The following is a 27116-nucleotide window of genomic DNA, read 5'->3' on the forward strand; positions in this document are numbered from 1 at the left end:
CAAGGTTTCAAGAAGCTGACAGGGCAAAAATTGTTACTGTGATGTGGGCGATTTGGACTTCCAGAAACGACATAACACATGATAAGGAAAGCTCAAGCCTAGTCCAGTTTTTGAGATCGATCAAGGTTGCTTTGGCGGTGCTAGAACTTCCTATGGAGCACACCAAAGTCCTGGCCGGCTATGGTTGGAGACCGCCTGAGGGTTATTTGATTAAAATCAACACTGATGCAGGTATCTCCCGTGAGGAATGTAAAGGGGGTGCAGGAGGGATCACCCGGTCTTCGACTGCCTTCCTTGCGGCCTGGAGCAAGCCTTACCCCGGAGTGACAGATCCATTGGTAGCAGAAGCTTTGACTCTGCGTGATGGTGTTCTTTTTGCTCGTCTCCGAGGCTTCCTGCGAGTTGTTCTGGAGGTTGACTGCAAGGATGTAGACGACCTGTGGGCTTCGCACACTTTTTCGCGCTCGATGATAGCGTCCGTTCTACTGGAGATAGAAGAACTAGCATTATCTTTTTTAGTCTTTTGTTATTTAACATGTATCTAGAAAAGCCAATACTTCAGCCCACTTTTGTGCCAAGTTTGCTTGCACGTTAGGGGTTACAAGTTGCTGGATGGACTCCCCTCCTAGTTTTTTCATGACTAGCATTATGGCTCATCATGCAGGAGCTAGAGATGATTGAATAAAGTTTTTATTTCCCCGCCAAAAAAAAAGTCTAGCCATGCCAAAACACAACACGCCGCACCCAAACTGAACCGAATACTGGTTCCGCGCGCAGCTCCTATCCCGACAGTTGCTGCTTTATAGGGATCCGAACGACCCGGCCCGAACACAACAGTACAACCATCAAAATTGTCCCAAGACTGACAGCAACTCAAGCTCACAAAGCCGCCGCCAACGAAAAAGATAGGGCAGAGAGTAGAGACTCGATGCAGACCGATGTCGACAGAACAATACGGCGGCGGCTGGATTCTTCGGATCGGCAGATCACGCCGCCGCCGGCGCAGCTGCCGGACGACCTGATCCACTACAGCATCCTCGCACGCCTCCCCTTCCGGCTGCTCCTCCGCCTCGCCCCCGTCTGCAAGGCGTGGCGCCACCTCATCCTCCACGACCCCGTCTTCACCCGCGTGCAGGCGCAGTGCCCCTCGCCGGCCTCCGGCGTCCTCGCCCGCTTCCACCAGGGCCGGCTCGAGGTCCTCACCCCCGGAGCCGCGGCCGCCGCCGTCGCCCCGCCGGACGCCGGCCTCCCCTTCTTGCCCGTCGTCGACGCGCACCGGCAGCACCTCCGGCTCTGCTCCACCACGAGCGGCCTTCTTCTTGTCACCACCGGCAGCACCTTCTGGGTCGTCAACCCCGCGACCCGCGCGTTCCGTGAGATCCCCTACGCCGGCGAGGGCGCCTTCAGGGCGTGCCTCGCGTACGACCCGGCGACGGCGCCTCAGGAAAGCTACCACCTCGTCGTCCCCGCCCGGGTAAACATGGAGCTGTGGAGGTTCTGGATCTTCTCCTTCTCGTCGCTCTCGCGCGGATGGCGCGCGTCGTGGGCGACCGTGCGGATGCCGCCGTACGGCGGTGTGCAGCCCAAGGCTTTACAACTGGGCGGGCTCTCGTACTGGCTTTGCAACCGGGGCGACGTGCTCTGGTACAACTACGGCGCCGACGCGGCGGGCAAGCTGCCGCCGCCGCCGCATGGGAAGAAGAGGCCGTCCTCCCTGGTCGACGGAGGAGGGTACATGGAGGGCAGCAGGGAGCTGGTGGCGTGGCGCGGGAGGATCGCGATGGTGTCAGCGAGCCCCACCCTGCTGGCCGTGTGGGCGCTGTCGTCGTCGCCCTCCTCGGGCAATGCCTCGCTGACGCGGTGGGAGATGGTGCACCGGAGGAGCTGGGACGAAATCCCTGGCATGGCGCCCCCCGCGTCGCGCTTCCTGTGGTCGGTGGTGCCGGCGGGAGTGGACGTCGGCGCGGAGGTCTTGGGCCTGGCGGTGCGGATCGGGTACAGGCAGCGCCGCGGCCACGGCGTGGGTGGTGGTGTTGACAACGAGAATGTGTGGCGTCGCGAGGTGTTGCGGTACGACATGCGTACCGACGCCACGGCCACGGTGGCGGAACTGGTCGGCAGGGAGAAGCACGACGACTTCGTCGTCTTCGGCTACCACTCCAGCATGGCGCCATTGTACTAGCAGCTAATTAAAACCTCTCCATCTCCATCTCAAGGTTTTTTCTGACAGTAATTTGATGGAACTCGATCATCGCAGGTACTCATGGTATTCTGGATATTTCACTTTTCAGCTATCTATCTACCTCTCGGTTTCTAAATATATAAGGCTTTTTAGAGATTTCAATACGGACTACAAAAGAATGTATACATACATATTTTACAAGTATATTCACTCATTTTGTTTCATATGTAGTTCATATTGAAATATCTAAAAATACAAATGGAGAGAGTATCATATTATCAGAACATAATGGTCTATTTGAGTCTATGAAAAATCCTAGCTATTCTTAGCATGATTTTACGGAATCTCAAAGAGGAAAGGGTTATTTCAGGGGAGTGGGAGATGTTTATTTTTGCAGAATCTTTTTGGTCCTGCAGAATCTAATGTACATGTTTATTTAGGACCTGAGAGTTATTAGATAAGATGTTCATCATGGTCTTAAGAAGTAATACTGCCATTTTTCAATTAAAGCATAACAAGGCTGCTGGCCCGATGGTTTAGCTGCTAGTGAATTTTATCTGCGTTTTTGGCCATTCGCTTATGGGGATTTGTATTTTTTTTTAGTTCTATATATCATGGTAGGCTTGATCTTGCTATGTTGAACTATGGTGTGTTAACTTTGTTGCTAATTAAGGGTACATGAGGTGATAAAATTGAGATGTTTAGGTTGCATTGCTTTCTTAATACCTTTTTGAAAATCTTTACAAAAGTTATTAATAATAGATCTATTAGTCTAGCTGATAAGCTTATTTCTTCTCTGCAAACATATTTCACAAGGTAGGTTTATTTAAGATGGGTTAATCATACTGCATTAAAAATTTAATGAGGAGGTTAGAAAGAAAAGAGATGATTCAAGCCATTGAGATTGTACTTGAATGAGGAGGGAGGGTGGGAGGGCACCGCTTCTCCCGTGTCGCTCTCGCAAGCGACATCAGGGCGAACCCTAGCCCCAGCCCCTGCGTAATGCACAAACCGCTCTACACTCGCCACCGTTGAAAGGCGGCGTCGAGCGAAGCTCGGTCGACGGCGGGGCTCGTCCTACCCTCCTGGCGAACGACGGAAGCGTGAGACACGGCGGAGCGGCGGGGGCGCAGCGACGGCGAGGCGCTCAGCTGGGCGGTGGTGTGGGACGACCTTCAGGCCGTGGTGTGTGGCAAAGGCGTGGCGCCGGTGTCGGACAGGCGCATGAGTGGCGACGTGAATGCGGATCGAATGTTGATCTGACGTTGGGGGTGCGGCTTTGGCCTCCCTTGGTCGGGTGGCGATGAGGCGCTCGTCGCCTCCGTTGGCTACCTTCGGCGCAGATCCGTCAAGCAGAGGGCTGGGTCATGGCGGGAATCTTATGCGCCCTGCCATGATCAGGTTCGATCTCGTGCGATGGATGCACTAGTTGGCAATGTGGTCACAATAGCTCGGGTGACGGCGGTTGGCGTTTCGTGGCGGGACACGGGTCGTGCTCGCTCCTCCCTTCTCCTAGGTTCATGTCGGCAGCACGGACTACTTGCATGGCGGAGATGGTCATGTCGTGGGGCCCATACTTGGGAAAATCAGATTGGGGCTTCTGGCGGTTCGGAGCTCCTGCTCCAGGTAAGTGAGGATGTGCTCGGTCCATGTTGTGCCCGTGGGCAATGAGGTCCCTCTCCCTGTGGGTGCGGTGCTCTATGATGGTGGTCGGGTCGCTGCTATTCTGTCAGGTAGATCGACGTCGATGGTCACGGGCATGGCGTCATGTGAGCTTGCTCAACGACAGCCATCGGTAGTCATGGGGTTGTATCTCCATAGGTCCACCAAGACCGGCTAGAAATGCAGGTGTGGGCGCCTCCTACCCAGGCCCGGCCCTGAGGGCCCCCCGGCGGCCAAGGGGCCCCCAAGTATTTTTTCTGCTCTTGTATGTGCCTATTGCCCTGACCCAAATGCTAAACGGATGAAGTAATTACAGGACGAGGCTTGCCTGCTCCCCCGTAAATACTCCCATCCGTGCTCCCTCGCGTTCAACGGCAGAGATTAACTGTTGGATGGCCCACATCCAAGTCCTCTCCCTTCTCGAGAAAAAAAGAATCCCGACCAAAATCCGGCGAACACCACGACGCGCTTTGCGGCGATGCAGCGGCTGCGCGTCTCAACCCTTCCCTTCCGTCTCCATTCCGTAACACGACCCCTTCAGGCTGAGTGGCTGACCATGGTGTCTGCCTCGATCTCTAGCCGTATCGTATAGCAATTTTGCAATCCAAGTACTCACAAATTCTCCTAGAACAAATCACCGTTGAAATTACTTGCTCGTGCTCCCTCGCTCGCTGGCAGGGGTATTGCCGAAGCGGTCGATTAGCGAGTAACTCATGCCCATGGACGCCAATGCACTGGCGTGACTCGGCACCTCCTCGGCCTCCTCGCCGACGCCGTCAGAACTCACAACACCCATAAACATAGCCTTGGTGCCGACGTGCTTCCTCGCTACACCGGTGAGACTTGAGATGAGAAAGGTTAATCAATTAATGATTGGATCCATTGGCACAATGGCAAGTACGGACAGTGAACACCCGCTGAAGTTGTTGATGGTGTCTGAGAAGAGTAGAGGATGATACATTGATACACATACGCCATGGCTGGCGGGCTCCGTGGTGTAGTGCAGGCCTGCAGGGGGTAGCAGTGACTCGGATGTGCAGACTTATGCGGCTTGCTAGCTCTGGTGTGGTGAGCTTCATCGATGGATCGAAGTGCCCGTCGTGGCCGCCGGGCGCCGGGGCAGACTCGACAGGGCCGTCTGCGCGCAGCCGCTGCACCGCCGCGAGGCGCGTCGTGGTGTTCGCCGGATTTTGGTCGCGATTCGTTTTTTACTCGAGAAGGGAGAAGACGATGGTAGGCAAGTGGGCCATCCAAACTCTGCCGTTGAACGCGAGGGAGCACGGATGGGAGTATTTACGGGGAGCAGGCAAGCCTCGTCCAAGTATTACATACTCCGTCCGCAAAAAAATGAGCGTAGATCGTTTTCCTCTGATTTCCTTCCTGTGACGATTGAATTTGAGATCTGTTTGATGCTACGATTGATGAATGGATCAGTTATTGCATGCGAATAATTAGGAGTTGTTGCCAAAAACGCTCCTGATTTCCTTCCTTATTCACCAGCCGAAAATAGTGCATCCAATTGTTTTGTCTTGAGATGTGCGTCTGATTTTTGGACTAACTTGTAGCGTACAGCAAGGCCAAGTGGATCGAGGGAGATAATAGATCGTTTCCTGATATCCATCTCCTGTAGAGCCCCGGGTCAGGGGAGGGCCGGACCGCCGGAGTTAGCCATGTCGCTGCCTCCCACGCAAGACGCAGCCATGCCGTCTCGCGAGAGGCCTTGCACTGTGACAGCGAGATTACAGTTGCAGCGAAGATAGGTATGCCTATGATCTTTGTGTATAGCTAGCGTATGTATGCCGTATCGGAGTTTATCAGGATGATTTATCAAAATTCATAAATGTTCATTGAAATTTCCTCTGCATTGGTACAACATTAGACATTGTTTATGTAAAGATGATAGGACTTGGTTCCGCGACCGAGCGTGGCGGCGCGCGATCCCCTTCGCGCAGTCATACTCGGGCCCTGTTTGGTTCATAAGTCCTAGAACTTTTTTTAGTCCCAATTTATAAGTCTCAAGTCCCTAAAAAGTCCCTATCTGTCCCTCCTTGAGAGTCTTATTTCATAAGTCCCAAATACCCACTTTAAGGGGGTGTTTGGTTGAGAAGTCCTAGGACTTTATCTAGTCCTAGGGACTAATCAAAAAAGACTCTCCAATAGAGTCTTTTTCTAGTCCCTGTAGAAAAAGTCCCCCCCCCCCCTTTGTTTTCTAGGGACTTTTTAGGGACTTTTTTTAGTCTCTAGGACTAAAAGGTCCCTGAACCAAACACCCCCTAAGTCCCTATAAGTCCCTCCTGTTTGGTTTAGATGGGACTTATAGGGACTTTTTTAAGTCCCTAAGTCAATAAGTCCCTGGAAACAAACACCCTCTCAGCTTCCGACACGCTCTATCTCTTTCCAAGTCAGTTATAGTCATTGTTTCCATGTATTCAAATGATGGCACCACTATTCCATTGACGATGCAAGATGCAACTAACCCATACGTGCATGCACGTTTAATCATGTGCCCCCTTTCTCTGAAATTCCGGCGGGGCTCACATAACTTTCCATCCCTCAATTAATCATGCCCCCCTGATTTTAACGAGGTGGTGGGTTGGGGGCCCCTTTTCTTAATTGGCAATAATGTATCCACACACAGTTACTGTAATCGGGAACAGGTTGCCTGGTCGGAAAATCGAGCGTCGGAGCGCTCGCGCGCGCATTAGCCGTCCCCCAAAAGATTTGAGTTTGTCGACTCACTGATAGTTGCCACATTCATAAAATAATGTCAATTTGGATGACAAGGATTATGCATATTACAATGTTGACAGCAACATGAATAATAATAATGTGAGTGATCTTTGGCTTTTAAATCACCTGCAAGTCGTTGGGAGGTACCAAGTTTTACTATGGGTGCTTATGATCTAAGAAACCGGGATAATCTCAATGAAATAGCTATTGGGCATACTAGTGAAGAAGAGACTTGTATAAAACAAAACAAAAATTGTATTTCCTTTAGCTGACAATTCAAGATAGTTATTTAATAGTCTTTTATGGTCTACGGTAAAGGCCCCGAGTTATAGTTTCGTCCCGGGCCCCAGAATTCTCAAGACCGGCCCTGCTCCTACCATGGAGGCGTCGACCCATAATCCATGGTTGGTGTTGGGCTAGGAGTGAAAGAAGACACCTTCTACTCTTTCTACCGCAACGTGGGTTAGTGGTATCTCGAGCATGGATGTCATGGGGGTGGGACACGTTGAGTCCCGCCCATTACAATTCCTCAGGGAAGAGAATTTTGGATGGTCAATGCATGGAAGGACAACGATCAACGCGTGATGCTCGATCGAGCGTTCCAACAGCGTTGCCGTGAAGGAGCTGTCTCGTCTTCCTACATGCTTTTTGATGCTTAGCAAACCAAATTTTCTTGTTTCCTTGAGGGTTTAATATATCCTTTTTCCAGATTTTTTTTCCTTCCAAAAGTAATAGTAACCCGTGTTTGTATTTTGTACCCTTTTATTTTACTCCACCAATTTTAACGGCATCTGCATTTGATAGCCGAGTTGTTCATCATGTTCCGAGCGACCTGGGTGATATGAAAGTTCATCAGTAGGAAGCCGGGGGCACCATGGCGGCGGTGATGGCTTGGATAATTAATTTTATGCCCCTACTTATATCCCATCAGTTTGATTTGCCGCTAGTTTTAAAAAAATCAGTTTTGCCCGATTGTGTTTGCTCAACTTATGCTTTTGCCCTTTAACCATTTGAATGTTATTTTGAAAACTTCATAACAAATTCATACTAACCAGAAAAATGAAAATAAGATATCTAAATATTCTAGAAAAATATCATCTATATGTGCATGTCATTTGCATTCATGACAAATGTGTTCGACTCCATCAATTTTAGCGGCATCTGCATTTGATAGCCTAGTAGTTCATCATGCCCCGAACGACCTGGATGATATGAAAGTTCATCACTAGCTAAGAAGCCGGAGGCGAAGGAAATGGTACGTCTAGATGTCCTTCCAGCATTAAGATGGCGGTTTTGATGGATGGCCTAGATTCAGGTTCTCCTTGCACGCACAAGAGCCCAACCTTCACCACCCGCTCCACGGCCGCTGTATCGACGTCCTCCTCGCTTTTCATGGCCCTCTTCACCTCACCCTTCAGTAGGCACTCATACACCAGGTCCATCAGGGTTTGCTCCTCGCCGGCTTCCTCCATTTCCATGTTCCTCCTGCATGTCATGATCTCGAGCAGCACCACGCCGTAGCTGTACACGTCAATCTTCGCCGTGACAGGGCCCGTGCCCCTGTACCACTCCGGGGCCAGGTACCCACGCGTGCCGCGGACACCGGTGAAAGTGCGTGTCTGGTCAGGTTGGAGCAGTTTGGCGAGCCCGAAGTCGGCGATCTTGGCCGTGCCGGCCGCGTCTATGAGGATGTTCTGCGGCTTGACGTCGCAGTGGATCACGCGGCTATCGAGCTCGTCATGGAGGTAGTGCAGGCCCCGGGCCACGTCGAGCGCGATGCCAAGGCGGTCGGACCACGGAGGCGTCGAGGCAGCACCCCTGAAGAGCAGGTCAGACACCGAGCCGTTGCTCATGAACTCGTACACCAGGAGGCGGTGCGCGCCCTCGTGACAGAAGCCGAGGAGGCGGACTAGGTTGCGGTGGCTCGTCCGCCCGATGGCGCGCACCTCTCTCTGGAACTCCCGCTCGCCATCCTCCACGAGCTTCTCCAGCCGCTTCACGGCGATAGTCTGCTCGCCGTTGCGCAGCGCGCCTTTGAACACCGTGCCGAACGCGCCGCGACCCACCGGGTCACGGAAGCAGTACGTGGCGCGCTCCAGCTCCTGGTAACTGTAAGACCTCAGGGGCGCCGCCTCCTCCTCCTCCAAGCCTTTGCCGCCGTCGGCGTCCGCGTTCGCGGGTGCCACGTTCCGGGGCACGGCCCTCCGTTTCACGTGGAGCAGCCACCCGGCCGCAATGAAGGCCGACAACGCGACGAATGCCAGGATGCCGATGCAAACCAGCACGATGATGGTCGTGCGACCGACGGGTTTGCTGTGGGTGCCGCTGCCGCCTGTCGCCGCTCCCGCGGTCTTGACGAACAGCGTGTATCTGCCTCCAGCGCGGCCGTACCGCAGAGGGAGCTGCTGCTTACTGCACGTGCCTTTGTCGGTGTCCCACAGCACTGCAACGCACAAGCAGTCGGCCATGCATGCCGCCATGCATTCTGCCGCGCTCGTGGCATTGCGCACCACCTCGTGCGGTACGTCCGCCCACTCCATGTTTGGCATCAACTTCACGGAGAAGTCTGCGGCATCTTGTTGCTGCCCCCATTTACAGTCGCCGGCGCTGGAGTTCACCGTGCAACCGAGCTCCGCATTGCTCGCGTCGAGAAAATCGAACCCTGGCGGGCACAAACAGCTAGGCCGATCCTGGTCGAGGACACAGTAGCTGTTGTGCCCGCAAACGCCATGGACATCGCACCGATCGGTCAGAGCGCTCCACACGACGGTGGTGGTATTGGACGCACTGCCAGAGCCAGACACGAAGGTATGACGATACAAACGCAGAACTCCATCAGGATCAAGCGTGAGTCGGTAGTAGGCTTGCTCTCCCGCTTTCAAGGCCCCAGGCCGTGTCAGGTTCTTGGTAAAGCTGCCATCGTTGTTCACCAGGTAGAGCAGGCCACCGGTATCAAGGCGCAAGGTGAGTGTGAAACCCAGATCGAACGTCCCCGTGTTCCAGTACGACGAGGCTGCGTCGTTCGGTGTGCCCACCGGGTACAACACCAGGTTGCCGTCGTGTTGCTGGTTGGCGAGCCGGTACTTCCCGACGGCCTTGTTGGTGTCGGACACGCTGGAGAAGAGCTGCGCCGCGGGCACGAGGTCCTGCCCGGCGACCAGGGTGTCCGTCGGGGACTCGAACGTCTGCCACACCACCGCGCCATCGGCGCCGAACAGCACAAAGTTGCCGTCATCGCGCATGGCGCCCGCCACGGCCGGCCTTGACGGCTGCGCGACGGTCCTGTCGTGGTCGTCCGCGCCGGTCCAGAGGAGACGACCGTCGTCGGCGAGCCTTAGCGCGCCGCCCGTTGCCGTGTCGTTGCGGTTCGCGGTCCACGTGATGGTTACGTTGGGCGTGGTGGTGAGCCAGACGCCGACCGCGAGGCCGCCTTCCGTGGCGTAGAAGCCGAAGGAGAAGCGGCCGGACGGGGACGACCAGCCGGCGCCCGCGGCGGCCTTCAGGGAGGACCCAGATGTGATGCCCGTTTGTGCGCATGAGAAGTCGAGGGAAACAAGCATGGCTAGTGCTAAGCACAACAGCAGATGCAAATGGTTTGCAGCCATGGATGCTGAGCTGCGAAGCGCTAACTAGGCTCAATCTATACTTGCTCGCTACTGCGTACAGTACGACGATTGCAGTTACTACCAACCATTCAACAAGTCTTTCTTTTTTGCGATGAATCATTCAACAAGTCAATCGTGTTTCCTCAAGGAAGACGAGACTTGTTGCCTTGTTGGGCGAAATATTCTTAGCTTCGACTTTTTCATGGAAGAAAACGGGACGACGGGAGGTAGCTCTCGGCGATTAATCAACGGATTTGCTAATTCTCATCTACTAGATGAGAAATAGCTATGTCAGATCTAAGTCCTCCACCACAGGATTAAATTGCTAATCTATCTAGACGCTGCCATGTCCCACCTGCGGTCAATATCGTACAGTACAATATTGGATTTGCATGCGACAAAAATGAGGGGCAAGACCATTAATTACACCAGTAGAGTGATTATGCGTTGCCACGGGCTTTTGAAAAAGTTTACAAGAAATACATGTTAAATTGGTCTTACACCATTGTGTAAAAACATATCATCTCTCATAGCAAACAACCGATTTTCCCATGAAAGCAAACAACCGATCCTTCTCTTCTTACCTCAAAAAAAAAAACAATTCACCCTCTCACTCATCGCATGATGCAATGGTCACACTCACATCTCAATTCCTGGCGTGCTCTGCCCACCACGGCTTCTCATTGTCGCCTCCCCTCGACGCCACATCATTTAGCTCGCACCTTACTCTCGGCGCACATGCCACTGCCCCTGCTCCTCCCTCCTCCTAGTAGAATGCTCGTGCGTTTCTATAGTCTATAATACATATAGATAAATGAAACAAAATATTAAGGTCGTCTCCAAGGTCAAAGACCGTCTGAACATGTTCACACATGAAAAGGGCCCAACGGGCACGCAAAATCCAAGATAGTCTGGACTCCTTCAAATTCAATCAATATGTGGGGGAGAAATATGGTTGTTCAAAATATCCATCATGCTATCTTCAACGCGCGGTTCCAACAAAAAAACCACACCTCATGATGCACCCTTCATTTTCCTGCCGGGTCCTCCCTTCCCGCTCAGTTTTCTACCGTAGCAGGACATTTCTCGCTGAAGCCCTTTCCTTTAAACTGGATGACGTCCACCTCACCTTCGCCATGGTGCACCCCCCCCCCCCCCCCCCCCCCCCGCGCGAGCCCAGGCAAGAAGGCAGATCCGATATCTACCGAGTCATTGTTATGGTGTAACATACAGTTGAATGTCGTCCATTACCACAAACAAAAGTATGATGTCCATTGTTGCACACACAGCGCATACGTCACCGTGTCCATTATTAACTCTTGAAGCAATCAACCAATGCATTTACCCTTCTATCCTAATCAAAAATTTGTACTGACTTGATGAGGAAAAAAATATGAACCGCTCGTCCATTCATTTTTCAGCAAAGTCATCTCTAATGAAATACAATTTGCCACATTTTCTACAGTAGGGAAATTATTCCGCTAAGACAGTCGTAACCGAACTGACCAACCCCCATCCCGCTCGCTCTTAACCCTCACTCTTATCACAAAATCCACTAACTCGTGTTCTGAGTGAATCAGCGATCGACGTCGCTGTGGCAGACCAACAACAAGGGACAAGGGCAGCAACTTCCTTTGAAACAACGCACGAGCTTTTATATATGCAGCCAGCAAAAGATTTGAAATGACCGTTGGCGAACACGTTGACATTCTACTACTACCTTAATCCACTCGATCCATACCTGAGGCACGTACACGCCAACCACAGCTGCCACCAAAACCCTAGCATAGCATGTGACATTGAACTGATTCTTAATATACCTTTAAGTACTCGTCACAGTGATGATTTCTTGGCATGGGGACATGACAAGAGGGGCGTCTTCTCGGTATGGTCTGCGTGCAAAATGCTAGTAACGACCAAGTTGAACAGAGAAGCTTGGCTCAACGAGAGAGGTGGTGCGTCAGATAATGCAAGGGAGGAGAAGAGTTGGTCAAGACTATGGAAAGTTAGTGTGCCTTCCAAATTAAAAGTTTTCTTGTTGAGGCTTGCGCAAAGTTCTCTTCTTACAAACGATGTAAGGAACCACCGAAACATGTCAACGACATCTTGTTGTGCCATATGCGGGAACGAGGACTCCTGGATGCATTCCCCCCTACTGTGTACAATGGCGAGATGTGTGTGGACTCTCTCTGATCCAGAATTAGTTGAGCATATGATGACAACAGCTGAGCTGAATGCAAGGAATTGGTTATTCTCTATGATGGGGACATTATCACAGGAAGAATTTACAAGGATGGTGGTGACAATCTGGGCCATATGGACTGCTCGGCCGAAGTTAATTCACGAAGGTGATCACCAAAGTCCATTGGCTACTCATATGTTTATTACGCGTTTCTTATCCGATCTTAGAGATGACAGTACCACCAAGAGTTTCAAGTGAAGCAAGGGTGCAGCGGGTACAACAGCGAAGGTGGATCCTCCTTCATCTGGGATGATGAAAATAAACGTTGACGGAGCAGTCCAAGATACAACCAAAACCGGGCGATTAGTGCAGTTTGTCACAACATTGATGGACAACACCAGCAAATGAATGACTAATCTGCATACAAAAAACCACTAATTGTAAACCAGTGAAGAGAGAAATCTCAAATCCAGTGCAAATTCCTCCTCTATCAATCAGGATTGTGAGCTCATTAAACACAGTTAATCCTTGATACATTTTTTTGATGCCAGTTATTCTAAAAAAAACCGATGGCAGTCCTGTTGCTGGCTGAGACAGTAAGATTGATGATATGATTTTATGAGACTATGGCAGTGGGTTCACACAGTCACAGAAGATAACTGTAATATCCAGTTGACTATCCAGAATAAGTACGGCATCAACAGTATACTTATCTATGACAGAAACTCAAAGGAGTGGCCATCTTCTTGGATCAGCTGCTGCAATCCCTTCACCTTCTTGTACATTCCTGCTTCTTTCAGTTAAATGGATAATTAATTAAAGCTAATACTTTAAACATTGACACCACTAAAAGGGTGACTACAAAAGGGGCAACTCATTATAACCCCCATTACAACTATCTGACCATTGCCATTAAATTATACAACATTTTTCTTAACATTCTTTACTTATTACTTTTTCCAGGCCTTAATTTACTTATTTCCATTTGTCTGGTATCCATATTTGCATCACTCCTATAGTTAAAGATGTATAGCCATGTAGATGTGTGCCAGAAAAAGATATAGGAACTTGAATGTATGAGCAGCTAAGTATATACCAAAATGCAACCTTTGTGAACTATGTAACACCAAAAGATAACATGAACATAAAAGGCATGTGATTCTTATAACTGATATAGCAAACTAAATACTCACTATAAGCTTACTTTTTCCACAGTCTGGCTCAACCATTAACAACCAACTTTAGAATATGGAAGCGTTCCTAGCTCCAGCAATAACAACCTTGACGACATATGCACCTCCTCAAGCAACAACCAACCATTGCAGTTATGCGTTTCTGAAGCAAGTTAATATGATAGAATTAGATCAAAATTTGTATTTTTAAGATAAAATAATCTATAAATCTAAATGCTATTTGAGGCCACAAATTATAAGTTTTACCTAAATAATAACGTACATTTTTGAGAAAAAAATTGGGCTAGCCCAACCACTCCTTGGTTATACTATTATAATCATCCTTGCAATCGACATGCGCCTTTTATTCCCTCCATGGCAGCATACAACCACCGCATGGTGTTTACAGCAGTCCTATGGAAATTAGAGTGAGAAGAATACAGGCATGCACAAAAAAAAAGAACTATGTTGCACATGCTTATACCTCACAGACTTGCTAGAATATCTAAAATTTGGATCTGGTATATGCAGATAAATAATATAAAATTGATGAGTATCCCTAACGTCTCGACCAATCTGTTATCCTCAAGCTTCAGATGTATCCTCACGAGCCACTCCAATTTATGAAGCAAAGTTCATCTGCAACTTGTTAACAATGCGCGAACCTCTTTTTTTGTGGGAACAATATGTGAACCTAGATGTACCTTGTGGTGCCAGCGAAGGTCATGATGGTGGGGTGCACCAGTGACTGGCTGACACAATATCCTGTGGCGCACACGGTGGGTGACAGAAACTCATCGGGGCAACCGAGGCAAAACAACGAGCATGTAGCACACATGAACCTTGGAACAACATAATCCAACACTAAATATCCGCAAACTCCTGGAATGTATCTACATTCCCGGCAGCATATTATACATAAAATATTTATCGACAGTTAGACCATATAAGAATCAAGATTTGTGCCAGCAAAAATGTGATTAACCTAGGTTTAATTATATCTCGCCAATTTGAAATCAATAGACAAAGATACCGCATCGTAAATTTAAGAAATGGAAAATGAGAACATATACATTTAACTGAATTAGACTCACTCGCTTGAGGTTGCAATATGGTATCCTAGGCTGCACAAAAAGTGCAAGTAGCGCAGCCCCTTGTCCAACCCCGCGGCAATCCTGTTCCTGGTGTCCCAACTGAGTCACCTGCACATTAAATTAAGGCGCGGCTAAATAAAAAATCCTTCGTTTAACCAAGACAATTCATGTATGCGCCATTACACATTTATAAGAAAATATACCCCAAATTAAACTATACATGAACCACCTTATGCTTGGAAAGAGCCTTCCAATCATCTTTTGGTCGTATGGCTCTAGTAAGGAAGAATCAAACTTTCCTATCCAGATATGTAGAAGTGATCCGAGCATACCTTTCAAGAAAGCACAGATAAATCTTAAAAACCCTGTAACTTTTTGAACCGCCTTAACAGAACAAACAAGAAACACTGTCAATGTTCAACTAAATAGTTATTGTTTTGGTAAACTTCGGAGAACAGGGCATTCCCATGACAGGGACTATCCCGTGCAATATAGATCAAACTTGTGACAAGTGATGACAACACCAACAGGCATCCGACATAATTGATGAACATCCATCTAGTAGAAGCCATATGGTTGATCATAAGGAAGATAATCCGGAATTCAGCTACATTCTTAAAGGTGGTGTCCACAAGTACCTTCTAACCCCAACAAAGTGGGCCTTACATCCTGAGTGATATAAATCAGCTCATAAGGGATAACGACTGGGTGGGTTAAATTTTTTGTTGTGGTCTATTTGGTACAGAGAGTGTCATGGTTGCCTCGACATAAGGCGACAATAGGATTTCATTACAAATCCTGAAACTTGCTTTTGGGTTCTAATTATTCAATCCTTGCTATGGAACACAAAAACAAACAAAGGAACAATTTATTATTTCAGGGTGACCAAACAAACTGTATACAATCCATGGCTATATGGCAACCATCAGTTAGAGCATTTTACATTAAAGTATTGAGACTAATTAACACTACTATGACAGCATCTTGAGAAACCAAATTAAAAAAAACACTTCAATTAACTACTACAACAGAAAGTACAAGTGTGCATAAGTAAGCACCTAGATGGAATAGATGTCTGCGTAACTACCTAGTAGACAACATATGTGCCGCACTAAACCATATATTGACTTTCTTGACACTCTTATCCTGTACATCTAAATCTCAATGAGGATTTGCGGGTTCAGCCACAAGCATCCGTCAAAACACACCAGTTGGATGCAGACGATAATTTATATCCTTGATCTAGACGATATCCATAGGGACTGGAGCTTCATGTTTTACCAAACATTAAGTCTGATTTTCGTGGAATATTAATGCTGGTGGAAGCACTTCATTTTCAACAAACTACATAAGGAAAATCTGGTGGATGTACCCACGGCGAGCACCGACCTGCACCTTGGTCAGAGGCGTCCATGGGGTGGCATGAGAGTGACAGTTAGTGTTGATGCTAGAGCTAACATTGACTAATCATAGTAGATCAAAATAAAAATTGTGCTATTGAACATACATCAGAACTTACCTGCAAGAAAATAATTTGTTTACTGACTAAAGTTATCTCTGAACCTATGCTAATAGTAATATATAACATGATCATCACTGAATTTCCATTTTGAAAAACTAATAAGACCACAACAAAGTTGCTTGTCGTCTCTAAAATTAAAATGGAAAATCTAGCTGCATGCATAGATCAGAACTATCCCCTGATGAAACAAATGTGTTCTAACACTGATGATGAAAACCACAGAAATCGTCACAAAAAAAACGATTTGCCCACTATGAACATGTGCAAAACGAACACCTGAATCACAAAAAGAACATGGAGCAACATCATCGCAAAAAATCTCCCACGACTGAATCCCGATTCGCTCACCTGTTTTTTGCTTGCAAAATAAACGCAAAAGCAAATACTGAAGGACCAACATAAAGACACATTACTTCATCGCGAGTAATTTAGTAAGAACCAATGACATGGCTATCATTGCTAGCATCAGCCATGTCGATGATTGCTCATTTTGATCATTTCTTGTGGTATGAAATTGATCACAAAATCATCCTTCGAAATTGTATATATCGTAGATGTATAATGTATTTTTTTCCGAGCAATGGATGCATATTCTGAACCTATGTATAAGCAACAATAATTCGACACTGAAGCACAAATTTAGGAATCCCCATTCATGCCTGCATCATCCAAAAATCAGCCATCTGGTGTTTAGGAGCTATAGGCTGAAGAAGACAAACCTGAAGAGTAGGTACTCGACCAGAGTTGTGCCGGTGCCAAAGAAGCACTGCAAGCACAACATTGGCATGGTTAGGATTAGTCAATCTTAATCCCAATCAATCATGCCGGCTAATCTTAAATCCACACGAACCCCAGCACGGGTACCTCCATCCACACGAACAAATAGCACCCACCTGAAGAAAAGACAGCAGGACACCCAATTCATCGCAGCCGACCACAGACCGGCGAAACCCTTGCCCACACGGCACCCTCTGCAGGTGGAAAGGATTCTTCACTTGTGGAAACAATTCTTCAGGTACAGAAGGTTTAATTTACCCTTGAGGGCAGGACCAACATTTGATTTGCTGGAATACGAGGGGCGACCTTGCAGGTAGGCGACGGACGGAGCCCAGGAGGCTCCTCACCTTGATGCGCGTGGCTGGTTCCTGGAGGAGCGGAAGCACTCCTCCTGCCCGGCGGCGGGGTCATCGGCAAAGCGGTGATGGAAGGAGCCAGGAGTCCCTCGCCTCGGCGCGCGTGGCGGGTTCCTGGAGGCGGTAGAGAACGGCCGTGGCGGCGCCTCGTCGCCGACGGCAAGCTCGGAGGGAAGAGAGGGAAAAGGCAGCAGGAGGTGCTCGAGGAGCGCGGCGGCGTCGGCACAAGGAACCCTAACCCTGTGCGGGTGAGGAGCGGCGCACGCTCTGTGCGAAGCGTTTTGTTTTGCGGGAGGAGAGTGTTGGTTTTTTTCGTAGGTTTATTTTCGTAGATTTTTTTTCTAAGCGTGGAAGGTGGGAATGAGGACCAAAAAACCCGGATTTGGTGGGACGAAATTTAACCGGTGAACGGAAACTACCAACTAAGACAGTAGGAGTAGAGATAAATGTTAACCTCTCCACAAGATGGACAGTAGATTAGGGGCCAGTGTCCACAGAATCATCTGCTCATAGAATCAGTTGTCCTATTCTTTCTAGAGCTTGAGGCCTATGTTTTTTTGAAACTTCGGTCACTTTATTGAATCATATAACTGTTACATCGTCCATTAAACCTTTTATAATGAAAGCCGACGGTTCCTTGATCCACAGCGAGGGGACGACCTCGCCAGCCTAGCTAAATCGTGAGATACAGAATTTGCCTCTCTAGGGTAATGGACAAAAGTGACCGAAGTGTATCTTATAATCAGGACCAAACAATCAGAATAAATCGCCGCTGCGCTTGAAGCCGTGAAGCCTCCATTATTCATAGTATTGATCACCTCGGGGCAGTCCGACTCTACCACAAGCTTGCTTATCCCCAGTTGTTGCGCCAATAGTAAGCCATGTCGTCATGGGTAGGCTTCCGCCATCCCTGCATCTGCGACATGCTCCAGTTGCTCATTCGATGCTGCGACGAACCCAGCCTTGTGATCACGTAGGACAACACCTACAGCTCCCTGGAGGGAGTGTGCTCTGAAGGATGGGTCTACATTTAACTTCATGAAACATTCAAGCGGCTTTCTCCAACCATCTCTTCTCGGTTCGGCGCTTTTCTTCATGGCCTTCAAATAATTGGCAGTTAGCGCCGCAAACGACAGCGCTGACAGAGCCGGGGTTTGCACATCCTCGCCATGGACATGTTGTCGACGTTCCCACCATATATACCAAATTCCCACAAGGATGAGAGCTTGGGCAGGAGCATGTGATATCGAACTCTCTCGTGACGGAGTACATAAACTATAGTCCAATGCCGCAGCTCCCGCCCTATCAGTCAAGCAAGCTTCTTCTATGAATTTATCCAGCTTCAGACACCTCCAAATTTCAGCAGCCCTCAGGCAAGTAAAAAGTGAGTGCATGATGTCCTCACATCCACCAGCACACATAGGGCAACTATCTGCCGTGCCAATGTGCCGATTCACCAAGACCCCATAGCAAGGAATGAATCCGTGTAAAACCTTCCATGCGTGGATCTTGATCTTCGTTGGAACTTGGAAACTCCAAAGATTTGCCCATACCGGGTGCCGTTGAGACGGTTGTCCCTTTGTTCTTTCGTACCAGCGAGCAAATTGGTGTTCCCATTCAACATAATAGGCTGATCTTACCGAAAAGATATGGTTCTTTGTAAATCTCCAAGCCACAAAGTCTTCCATCATTCCATTCAGTGCCAGAGGGATTAACAAGATTCGGTGGTCATCCACCGGCCAGAACACACTATTTATCAGCTCGTGATCCCATAGACCGGTGACAGGATCAATCAGATCAGAAACCTTAGATAGTAGAGTTGTACCTCCTGGTGTAATGACATGTCCATTAGCACTAGACTGAATCCACGGGTCAGACCAGATATTCACTTGTGAACCATCTCCTATGCGCCATATGGTGCCTCTCCTGAACGTGTTAATCCCAACACAAATACTCTGCCACGTATACGAGCTCCCACTCTTCAATTTAGCATCTAATAATTTTTTATCCGGATAATATTTGGCCCTCAAAATATGTGCACAAAGAGAGTCCGGGTTTTCCAGCAACCTCTACACTTGTTTGGCAAGTAGAGCAAGGTTAAAGCTATGTAAATCCCTGAACCCCAGTCCTCCTCTATCCTTAGGCACACAAAGTTTCCACCATGCTGCCCAATGTATACGCTTGTGGTTGTCATCATCACCCCACCAGTACTTTGCTATTGCATCTGTCATTCCTTTGCAAATTTTATTCGAAATTTTGAACACAGACATCGCAAATACCGGCATAGCTTGAGAAACAGCCTTAATAAGCGTCTCTTTACCACCAGAGGAAACCAACTTCTCCTTCCATCCAATAACCAATTGATTTATTCTATCAATAAGATACTCAAAAGAATCACTCCTATCAACTCCTACCATCGCAGGTAGGCCTAGGTATTTGTCATTAAGAGCTTCAGTGTCAATATTTAAGTGCTAGCATATCACAACCTTTTCCTGCATTGGAGTGTTTGCACTGAAGAAAATGCTAGAATTTGCATCACTAACCAGTTGACCTGAGCTCGCACAATAGTCATCGAGCACCCTTCGGAGACACGGCGCGTTGGGGCCATCCGCTTTCATTAAGATCAAAGAATCATCAGCGAAAAGCAAATGGGAAATTTGCAGTGCCTCCCTACATACCTTAACCCCAATGAGCGAGCCATTATTCTCCTCCGCTTGGAGCATACAGGATAGCGCCTCCGCACGAATCAAGAATAGGTAAGGTGACAACGGATCCCCTTGTCGAAGCCCTCGAGTGGGGGAGAAACCCTCGGTGCACCATGAATTATATCTCACATTATATGACACCGAAGAGACACACTCCATAATCAGGGCGATCCACTGCTCCGCAAACTCAAGTCTCTGCATCATTCTCCTTAGAAAGCACCATTCGACTCGATCATATGCCTTGTGCATATCGAGCTTAACTGCGCATAATCCAGACTTTCCTTTCTTCCTCTTAATTGTGTTCACACACTCATATGCGATTAATATGTTATCTGTGATCAATCTGCCGGGGACAAATGCGCTCTGAGTAGGGCTAATGACCTCCGGAAGTATCAACTTGAGTCGATTAGCGAGCATCTTCGAGATGATTTTATACACTACATTACACAAGCTGATCGGCCTGAACTGCGTGATGCTTGTAGGACTTTCTACTTTCGGTATCAACACTATGGTTGTACTATTCCACCCCTCTGGGATTGTTCTTGATAATTTCCTCTAACACCTCCTTCACAAGATCATCCTTTAACATACTCTAGAATCTCTTATAGAACGCAGTGTGAAGTCCATCAGGCCCTGGTGCCTTAAAGTCACCTATGCTGAAAACCGCATGGCGTACATCCTCATCAGTGAATGGAGCCAGCAGGGCCTCATTCATTTGTGTTATAACCCTTGGGGTTACCTTCACAATGACAACTTCATTAGGAACATTAACCTAGGATGAAAATAAGGTTGTAAAATAATTTTTAATGATGTCGTCCATCTCCTATTTTCCTTCCTGCATTACCCCATTCTCATCCATTAGACCCTTTATCGTATTCCTCTTCTTTCTCGCCGAAGCATACAGATGGAAAAAAATCGTGTTACGGTCGCCGTGCTTCAGCCAATTAGCTCTACCTCTCTGCACCCATTCAATCTCTTCTTGCTCCATCAAATTTTCAATAACTATAAGTATTTCTTTTTATCTATCTATCGTTGCGTCCGTAGCTGGACCTCTTCTTAGATCCTCTAGCTCCTTTTTCAGCTTCGCCAATCTCTTCTGTGGCCTTTTGAGTGTCTCTTTGTCCCATTTATGCAGTTCATCATGAACTAAATCTACTTTTTGTTTGACCGGTCCAAGGCCTAGCAACGACACTTTCATCCAGGCCGTTCAGACCACCTCCTCGACTGTTTCCTCCTTAAGCCATCTCCCCTCAAATCTCTTCATTGAACTAGGAGACCGATTCACCTCTGCGTATAGTTCAGTATTAATCACCAATGGCCGTTGGTCAGACTTAGTCATTTCACCATTGATGACCCCTGCATTAGGGAAAAGTTGACTCCATCTTGAGTTGCAAATAGCTCTATCAAGCCTTTCCTTAATCATCCTTGTACTCCATGTATAAACGTCCCCCGTAGCCCCCATATCTTTAAGCTCACATTTAGATAGAACGTCTCTGAATGCTTGCATGGTTCTTTGCTCTCTAGGTGCTCCACCTTCCTTCTCATGCATGAATAAAATTTCATTGAAGTCTCCGAATGCTATCCATGGTTCATCTCTCAGTTGATGCAGTGCACGTAAGTACTCCCATGATTTATGTTTATTCTATTTCACCGGCTCACCATAGAAGCCTGTACACCTCCATTTTCTTCCATCATCTATTGTTACGTCAATAAAATTTGTAGTTACCCCATGTTTTGTGACAGACACTCCATTCCTCCACATCATCAGTAAGCCTCCCGCCCTACCATCACTCAGGTCAACCAGCCTCTCCTGGAACCCTGGCTTCCTCATCAACCATTCGGCCCTTGCGTCCGACAGATGAGTTTTCGATAGAAATAACACATCTGGTTTGTAGCACTTCTGAACATCCAGGAGTGCTCTAACTGCCCGGGACTGACGCATCCCGCGGCAGTTTCACCGTAAGAGAATCATTGGGCCTGGCGGTCCTCCCCCTGGGAGGCCGCCAATGTTGCCAAGTTCATATCCGTTGAGTCATCTGCTTTGCGTCGTTTCGAGTCTTGTGATGTGCTGTCGTGCTCTTCCTCCCCCTCTTCCGTCTCGTTTTCTCTTCCCGACGCTACTCCATCTTCTCCTTTGCCCTGCTTCAAGGCCAACTGGTTCCCCTTCCCCTTCTCCTCGAATTTGAGCCTTCTCTTAAGAGCACTCAAAGTTTGCGAGTGAACATCCGTTGATTTCAAAGGGCTGCTTGCCGAGCTGCTCAAATCATCATTCTCCTTCCTTACTCCGCTAGGTTCTGTACCTGCCGCAAAACCACCCCTACCTCCTCCTCCCATTCTACTCCTCCTCCTTTGCCATTTGAGCCAGCCTGCCAGCTCTGATCCTCCCTTCTGAACTCAGGCGCAATCAAGGTTATGGGGTAAATAATTGCAGACTCCTCGTGAATCCCATTACCATGCTCTTTTGCCATGTGACCCATAAAGCCACAAACTCCACAAAACCATGACATCTTTTCATATTCAAAATCGAAATACACTTTCTTCATCCTCAGTGTTAGACTCGCACATCTTGTGAGGGTTTTGCGTACATCCAATGTTACGCGTACTCTGATGCCCCCACCTTGACCCTTAATGGATCGTTCATCAACTCTTTCAACAATACCCGCCTTCTTCGCCAACTGGCGGGCTATATTCGCACTCCTCATCTTCTCCTTCAAGCCCATCACCCTCACCCACACCTGGTAAGTATTCAATTGTTGGAAATATGCCCTAGAGGCAATAATAAAAGTGTTATTATTATATTTCTTTGTTCATGATAATAGTCTTTTATTCATGCTATAACTTTATTATCCGGAAATCGTAATACACGTGTGAATACATAGACCACAATATGTCCCTAGTAAGCCTCTAGTTGACTAGCTCGTTGTGATCAACAAATAGTCATGGTTTCCTGGCTATGGACATTGGATGTCGTTGATAACGGGATCACATCATTAGGAGAATGATGTGATGGACAAGACCCAATTCTAAGCCTAGCACAAAGATCGTGTAGTTCGTATGCTAAAGCTTTTCTAATGTCAAGTATCTTTTCCTTAGACCATGAGATTGTGCAACTCCCGGATACCGTAGGTATGCTTTGGGTGTACCAAACGTCACAACGTAACTGGGTGGCTATAAAGGTGCATTACAGGTATCTCCGAAAGTGTCTGTTGGGTTGGCACGAATCGAGACTGGGATTTGTCACTCCGTGTAAACGGAGAGGTATCTCTGGGCCCACTCGGTAGGACATCATCATAATGTGCACAATGTGACCAAGGGGTTGATCACGGGATGATGTGTTACGGAACGAGTAAAGAGACTTGCCGGTAACGAGATTGAACAAGGTATCGGTATACCGACGATCGAATCTCGGGCAAGTATAATACCGCTAGACAAAGGGAATTGTATACGGGATTCATTGAGTCCTTGACATCGTGGTTCATCCGATGAGATCATCGTGGAACATGTGGGAGCCAACATGGGTATCCAGATCCCACTGTTGGTTATTGACTGGAGAACGTCTCGGTCATGTCTGCATGGTTCCCGAACCCGTAGGGTCTACACACTTAAGGTTCGATGACGCTAGGGTTATAAAGGAAGCTTGTATGTGGTTACCGAATGTTGTTCGGAGTCCCGGATGAGATCCCGGACGTCACGAGGAGTTCCGGAATGGTCCGGAGGTAAAGATTTATATATGGAAAGTTGTTGTTCGGGTTCCGGAAAAAGTTCGGGTTTTTTCGGTATTGACCGGGAAGCTTCCAGAAGGTTCCGGAGGATTCCGGAGGGGTCCGGAGGTCCGGAAATTGTTCCACCACGTCCAATACAGTAGCATGGGCTGTAAGGGGGCGCCCTAGCCTTTATGGGCCAAGGGAACCAGCCCCCCAAGGCCCATGCGCATGGGAAGGGGAAACCCTAAAGGGGGAGGCCTCCACTTGACTTGGGAGGCACTCCTCCCCCCTTGGCCGCACCCCTTGGGGTGGGAAACCCTAAAGGGGGCGCAGCCCCCCCCCCCTTCCCCCTATATATAGTTGAGGTTTGGGGCTGCCAACACATGAGTTCTCTCCCTCTTGGTACAGCCTTGCCCCTCTCCCTCCTCCTCCTCTCCCATGGTGCTTGGCGAAGCCCTGCGGGATTGCCACGCTCCTCCATCACCACCACGCCGTTGTGCTGCTGTTGGATGGAGTCTTCCTCAACCTCTCCCTCTCTCCTTGCTGGATCAAGGCGTGGGAGACGTCACCGGGCTGTACGTGTGTTGAACGCGGAGGTGCCGTCCGTTCGGCACTAGGATCTCCGGTGATTTGAATCACGACGAGTACGACTCCTTCAACCCCGTTCTCTTGAACGCTTCCGCTTAGCGATCTACAAGGGTATGTAGATGCACTCTCCTTCCCCTCGTTGCTGGTTTCTCCATAGATAGATCTTGGTGACACGTAGGAAAATTTTGAATTTCTGCTACGTTCCCCAACAGTGGCATCATGAGCTAGGTCTATTGCGTAGATTCTTTGCACGAGTAGAACACAAAGTAGTTGTGGGCGTTGATTTTGTTCAATATGCTTACCGTTACTAGTCCAATCTTGTTTCGACGGTATTGTGGGATGAAGCGGCCCGGACCGACCTTACATGTACTCTTACGTGAGACAGGTTCCACCGATTGGCATGCGCTTGATGCATAAGGTGGCTAGCGGGTGCCAGTCTCTCCCACTTTAGTCGGAACGGATTCGATGAAAAGGGTCCTTATGAAGGGTAAATAGCAATTTGCATATCACGTTGTGGTTTTGCGTAGGTAAGAAACGTTCTTGCTAGAAACCCATAGCAGCCACGTAAAACATGCAAACAACAATTAGGGGACGTCTAACTTGTTTTTGCAGGGTATGCTATGTGATGTGATATGGCCAAGAAGAATGTGATGAATGATATGTGATGTATGAGATTGATCATGTTCTTGTAATAGGAATCACGACTTGCATGTCAATGAGTATGACAACCGGCAGGAGCCATAGGAGTTGTCTTTATTTATTGTATGACCTGCGTGTCATTGAAGAACACCATGTAACTTACTTTACTTTATTGCTAAACACGTTAGCCATAGAAGTAGAACTAGTCGTTGGCGTGACAACTTCATGAAGACACGATGATGGAGATCATGATGATGGAGATCATGGTGTCAAGCCGGTGACAAGATGATCATGGAGCCCCGAAGATGGAGATCAATGGAGCTATGATATTGGCCATATCATGTCACAACTATATAATTGCATGTGATGTTTATTATGATTATGCATCTTGTTTACTTAGGACGACGGTAGTAAATAAGATGATCCCTTACAAAATTTCAAGAAGTGTTCTCCCCTAACTGTGCACCGTTGCTACAGTTCGTCGCTTCTAAGCACCACGTGATGATCGGGTGTGATGGATTCTTACGTTCACATACAACGGGTGTAAGACAGTTTTACACAGCGAAAACACTTAGGGTTAACTTGACGAGCCTAGCATGTACAGACATGGCCTTGGAACACGGAGACCGAAAGGTCGAGCATGAGTCGTATAGTAGATACGATCAACATGAAGATGTTCACCGATGATGACTAGTCCGTCTCACGTGATGATCGGACATGGCCTAGTTGACTCGGATCATGTTATCACTTAGATGACCAGAGGGATGTCTATCTGAGTGGGAGTTCATAAGATGAACTTAATTATCTTGAACATAGTCAAAAGACCTTTTGCAAATTATGTCGTAGCTCGCGCTTTAGTTCTACTATTTTAGATATGTTCCTAGAGAAAATATAGTTGAAAGTTGAAAGTAGCAATTATGCGGACAGTAGAAAGCTTATGTCCTTAATGCACCGCTTAGTGTGCTGAACCCCAAACGTCGTTTGTGGATGTTGCGAACATCGGACATACACGTTTTGATAACTACGTGATAGTTCAGTTAAACGGTTTAGAGTTGAGGCACCAAAGACGTTTTCAAAATGTCGCGGAACATATGAGATGTTTCGAGGGCTGAAATTGGGATTTCAGGCTCGTGCCCACGTCAAGAGGTATGAGACCTCCGACGATTTTCTTAACCTGCAAACTAAGGGAGAAAACCTCAATCATTGAGCTTGTGCTCGGATTGTCTGAGTGCAACAATCACTTGAATCGAGTGGGAGTTGATCTTCCAATAAGATGGTGATGTTTCTCCAAAGTCATTGCCACCAAGCTGCTAGAGCTTCGTGATGAACTATAACATATCAGGGATAGATATGATGATCCTTGAAATATTCGCGATGTTTGACACCGCGAAAGTAGAAATCAAGAAGGAGCATCAATTGTTGATGGTTGGTGAAACCACTAGTTTCAAGAAGGGCAAGGGAACAAAGGGATACTTCATGAAACGGAAAATCAACTGCTGCTCTAGTGAAGAAACCCAAGGTTGAACCCAAAACCGAGACTAAGTGCTTCTGTAATAAAGGGAACAGCCAGTGGAGCAGAATTACCCTAGATACTTGGTAGATGAGAAGGCTGGCAAGGTCGATAGAAGTATATTGGATATACATTGTGTTGATGTGTACTTTACTAGTACTCCTAGTAGCACCAGGGTGTTAGATACCGGTTCGGTTGCTAAAGTGTTAGTAACTCGAAATAAAAGCTATGGAATAAACGGAGACTAGCTAAAGGTGCGCTGACGATATGTGTTGGAAATGTTTCCAATGTTGATATGATCAAGCATCGCACGCTCCCTCTACCATCGAGATTGGTGTTAAAACCTGAATAATTGTTATTTGGTGTTTGCGTTGAGCATAGACATGATTGGATTATGACTATCGCAATACAGTTATTCATTTAAAGAGAATAATTGTTACTCTATTTATTTGAATAATACCTTCAATGGTCTTGCACCTAAAATGAATGGTTCATTGAAATCTCGATCGTAGTGATACACATGTTCATGCCAAAAGATAGTAATGATAGTACCACCTACTTGTGGCACTGCCACGTAAGTCATATTAGTATAAAATGCATGAAGAAGCTCCATGTTGATGGATCTTTGGACTCACTCATTTTTGAAAAGTTTGAGACATGCGAACCATGTCTATTGGTATATATGCAT

General features: G+C 47.7%; 2 protein-coding genes and 1 long non-coding RNA gene across 10 annotated transcripts; 1 reads left to right on the top strand and 2 right to left on the bottom strand.

The window, feature by feature from the left end:
- Positions 1–886: 886 nt before the first annotated feature.
- Positions 887–2281, top strand: LOC123133776 (uncharacterized). Its single transcript, XM_044553182.1, has one exon. It carries the CDS (start codon positions 929–931, stop codon positions 2180–2182), a length of 1254 nt encoding a protein of 417 aa, XP_044409117.1. The 5' UTR covers positions 887–928; the 3' UTR covers positions 2183–2281.
- A 2209-nt stretch (positions 2282–4490) lies between these two features.
- On the bottom strand, positions 4491–9828 carry LOC123138972 (G-type lectin S-receptor-like serine/threonine-protein kinase LECRK1). The gene is made up of 2 exons (XM_044558812.1): positions 7907–9828; positions 4491–4686 (listed from the first exon to the last, which is right to left on the bottom strand). Exons 1-2 carry the CDS (start codon positions 9814–9816, stop codon positions 4491–4493), a joined length of 2106 nt encoding a protein of 701 aa, XP_044414747.1. The 5' UTR covers positions 9817–9828.
- A 2582-nt stretch (positions 9829–12410) lies between these two features.
- LOC123136193 (uncharacterized) lies at positions 12411–17574 on the bottom strand. Of its 8 annotated transcripts, none has more exons than XR_006466653.1 (8): positions 17233–17574; positions 17043–17120; positions 15715–16915; positions 14857–14959; positions 14628–14735; positions 13817–13947; positions 13566–13696; positions 12411–13154 (listed from the first exon to the last, which is right to left on the bottom strand). It is a non-coding gene; the product is annotated as an uncharacterized lncRNA (long non-coding RNA). The 8 variants fall into 8 exon arrangements; XR_006466657.1 differs by having other exon boundaries at positions 16869–16915; positions 17043–17138; XR_006466655.1 differs by having other exon boundaries at positions 16869–16915; positions 17204–17574.
- Between the last annotated feature and the right edge of the window lie 9542 nt (positions 17575–27116).

The sequence above is a fragment of the Triticum aestivum genome, chromosome 6B (genome assembly GCF_018294505.1).
Source record: "Triticum aestivum cultivar Chinese Spring chromosome 6B, IWGSC CS RefSeq v2.1, whole genome shotgun sequence".
In the NCBI taxonomy this organism is placed as follows: domain Eukaryota; kingdom Viridiplantae; phylum Streptophyta; class Magnoliopsida; order Poales; family Poaceae; genus Triticum; species Triticum aestivum.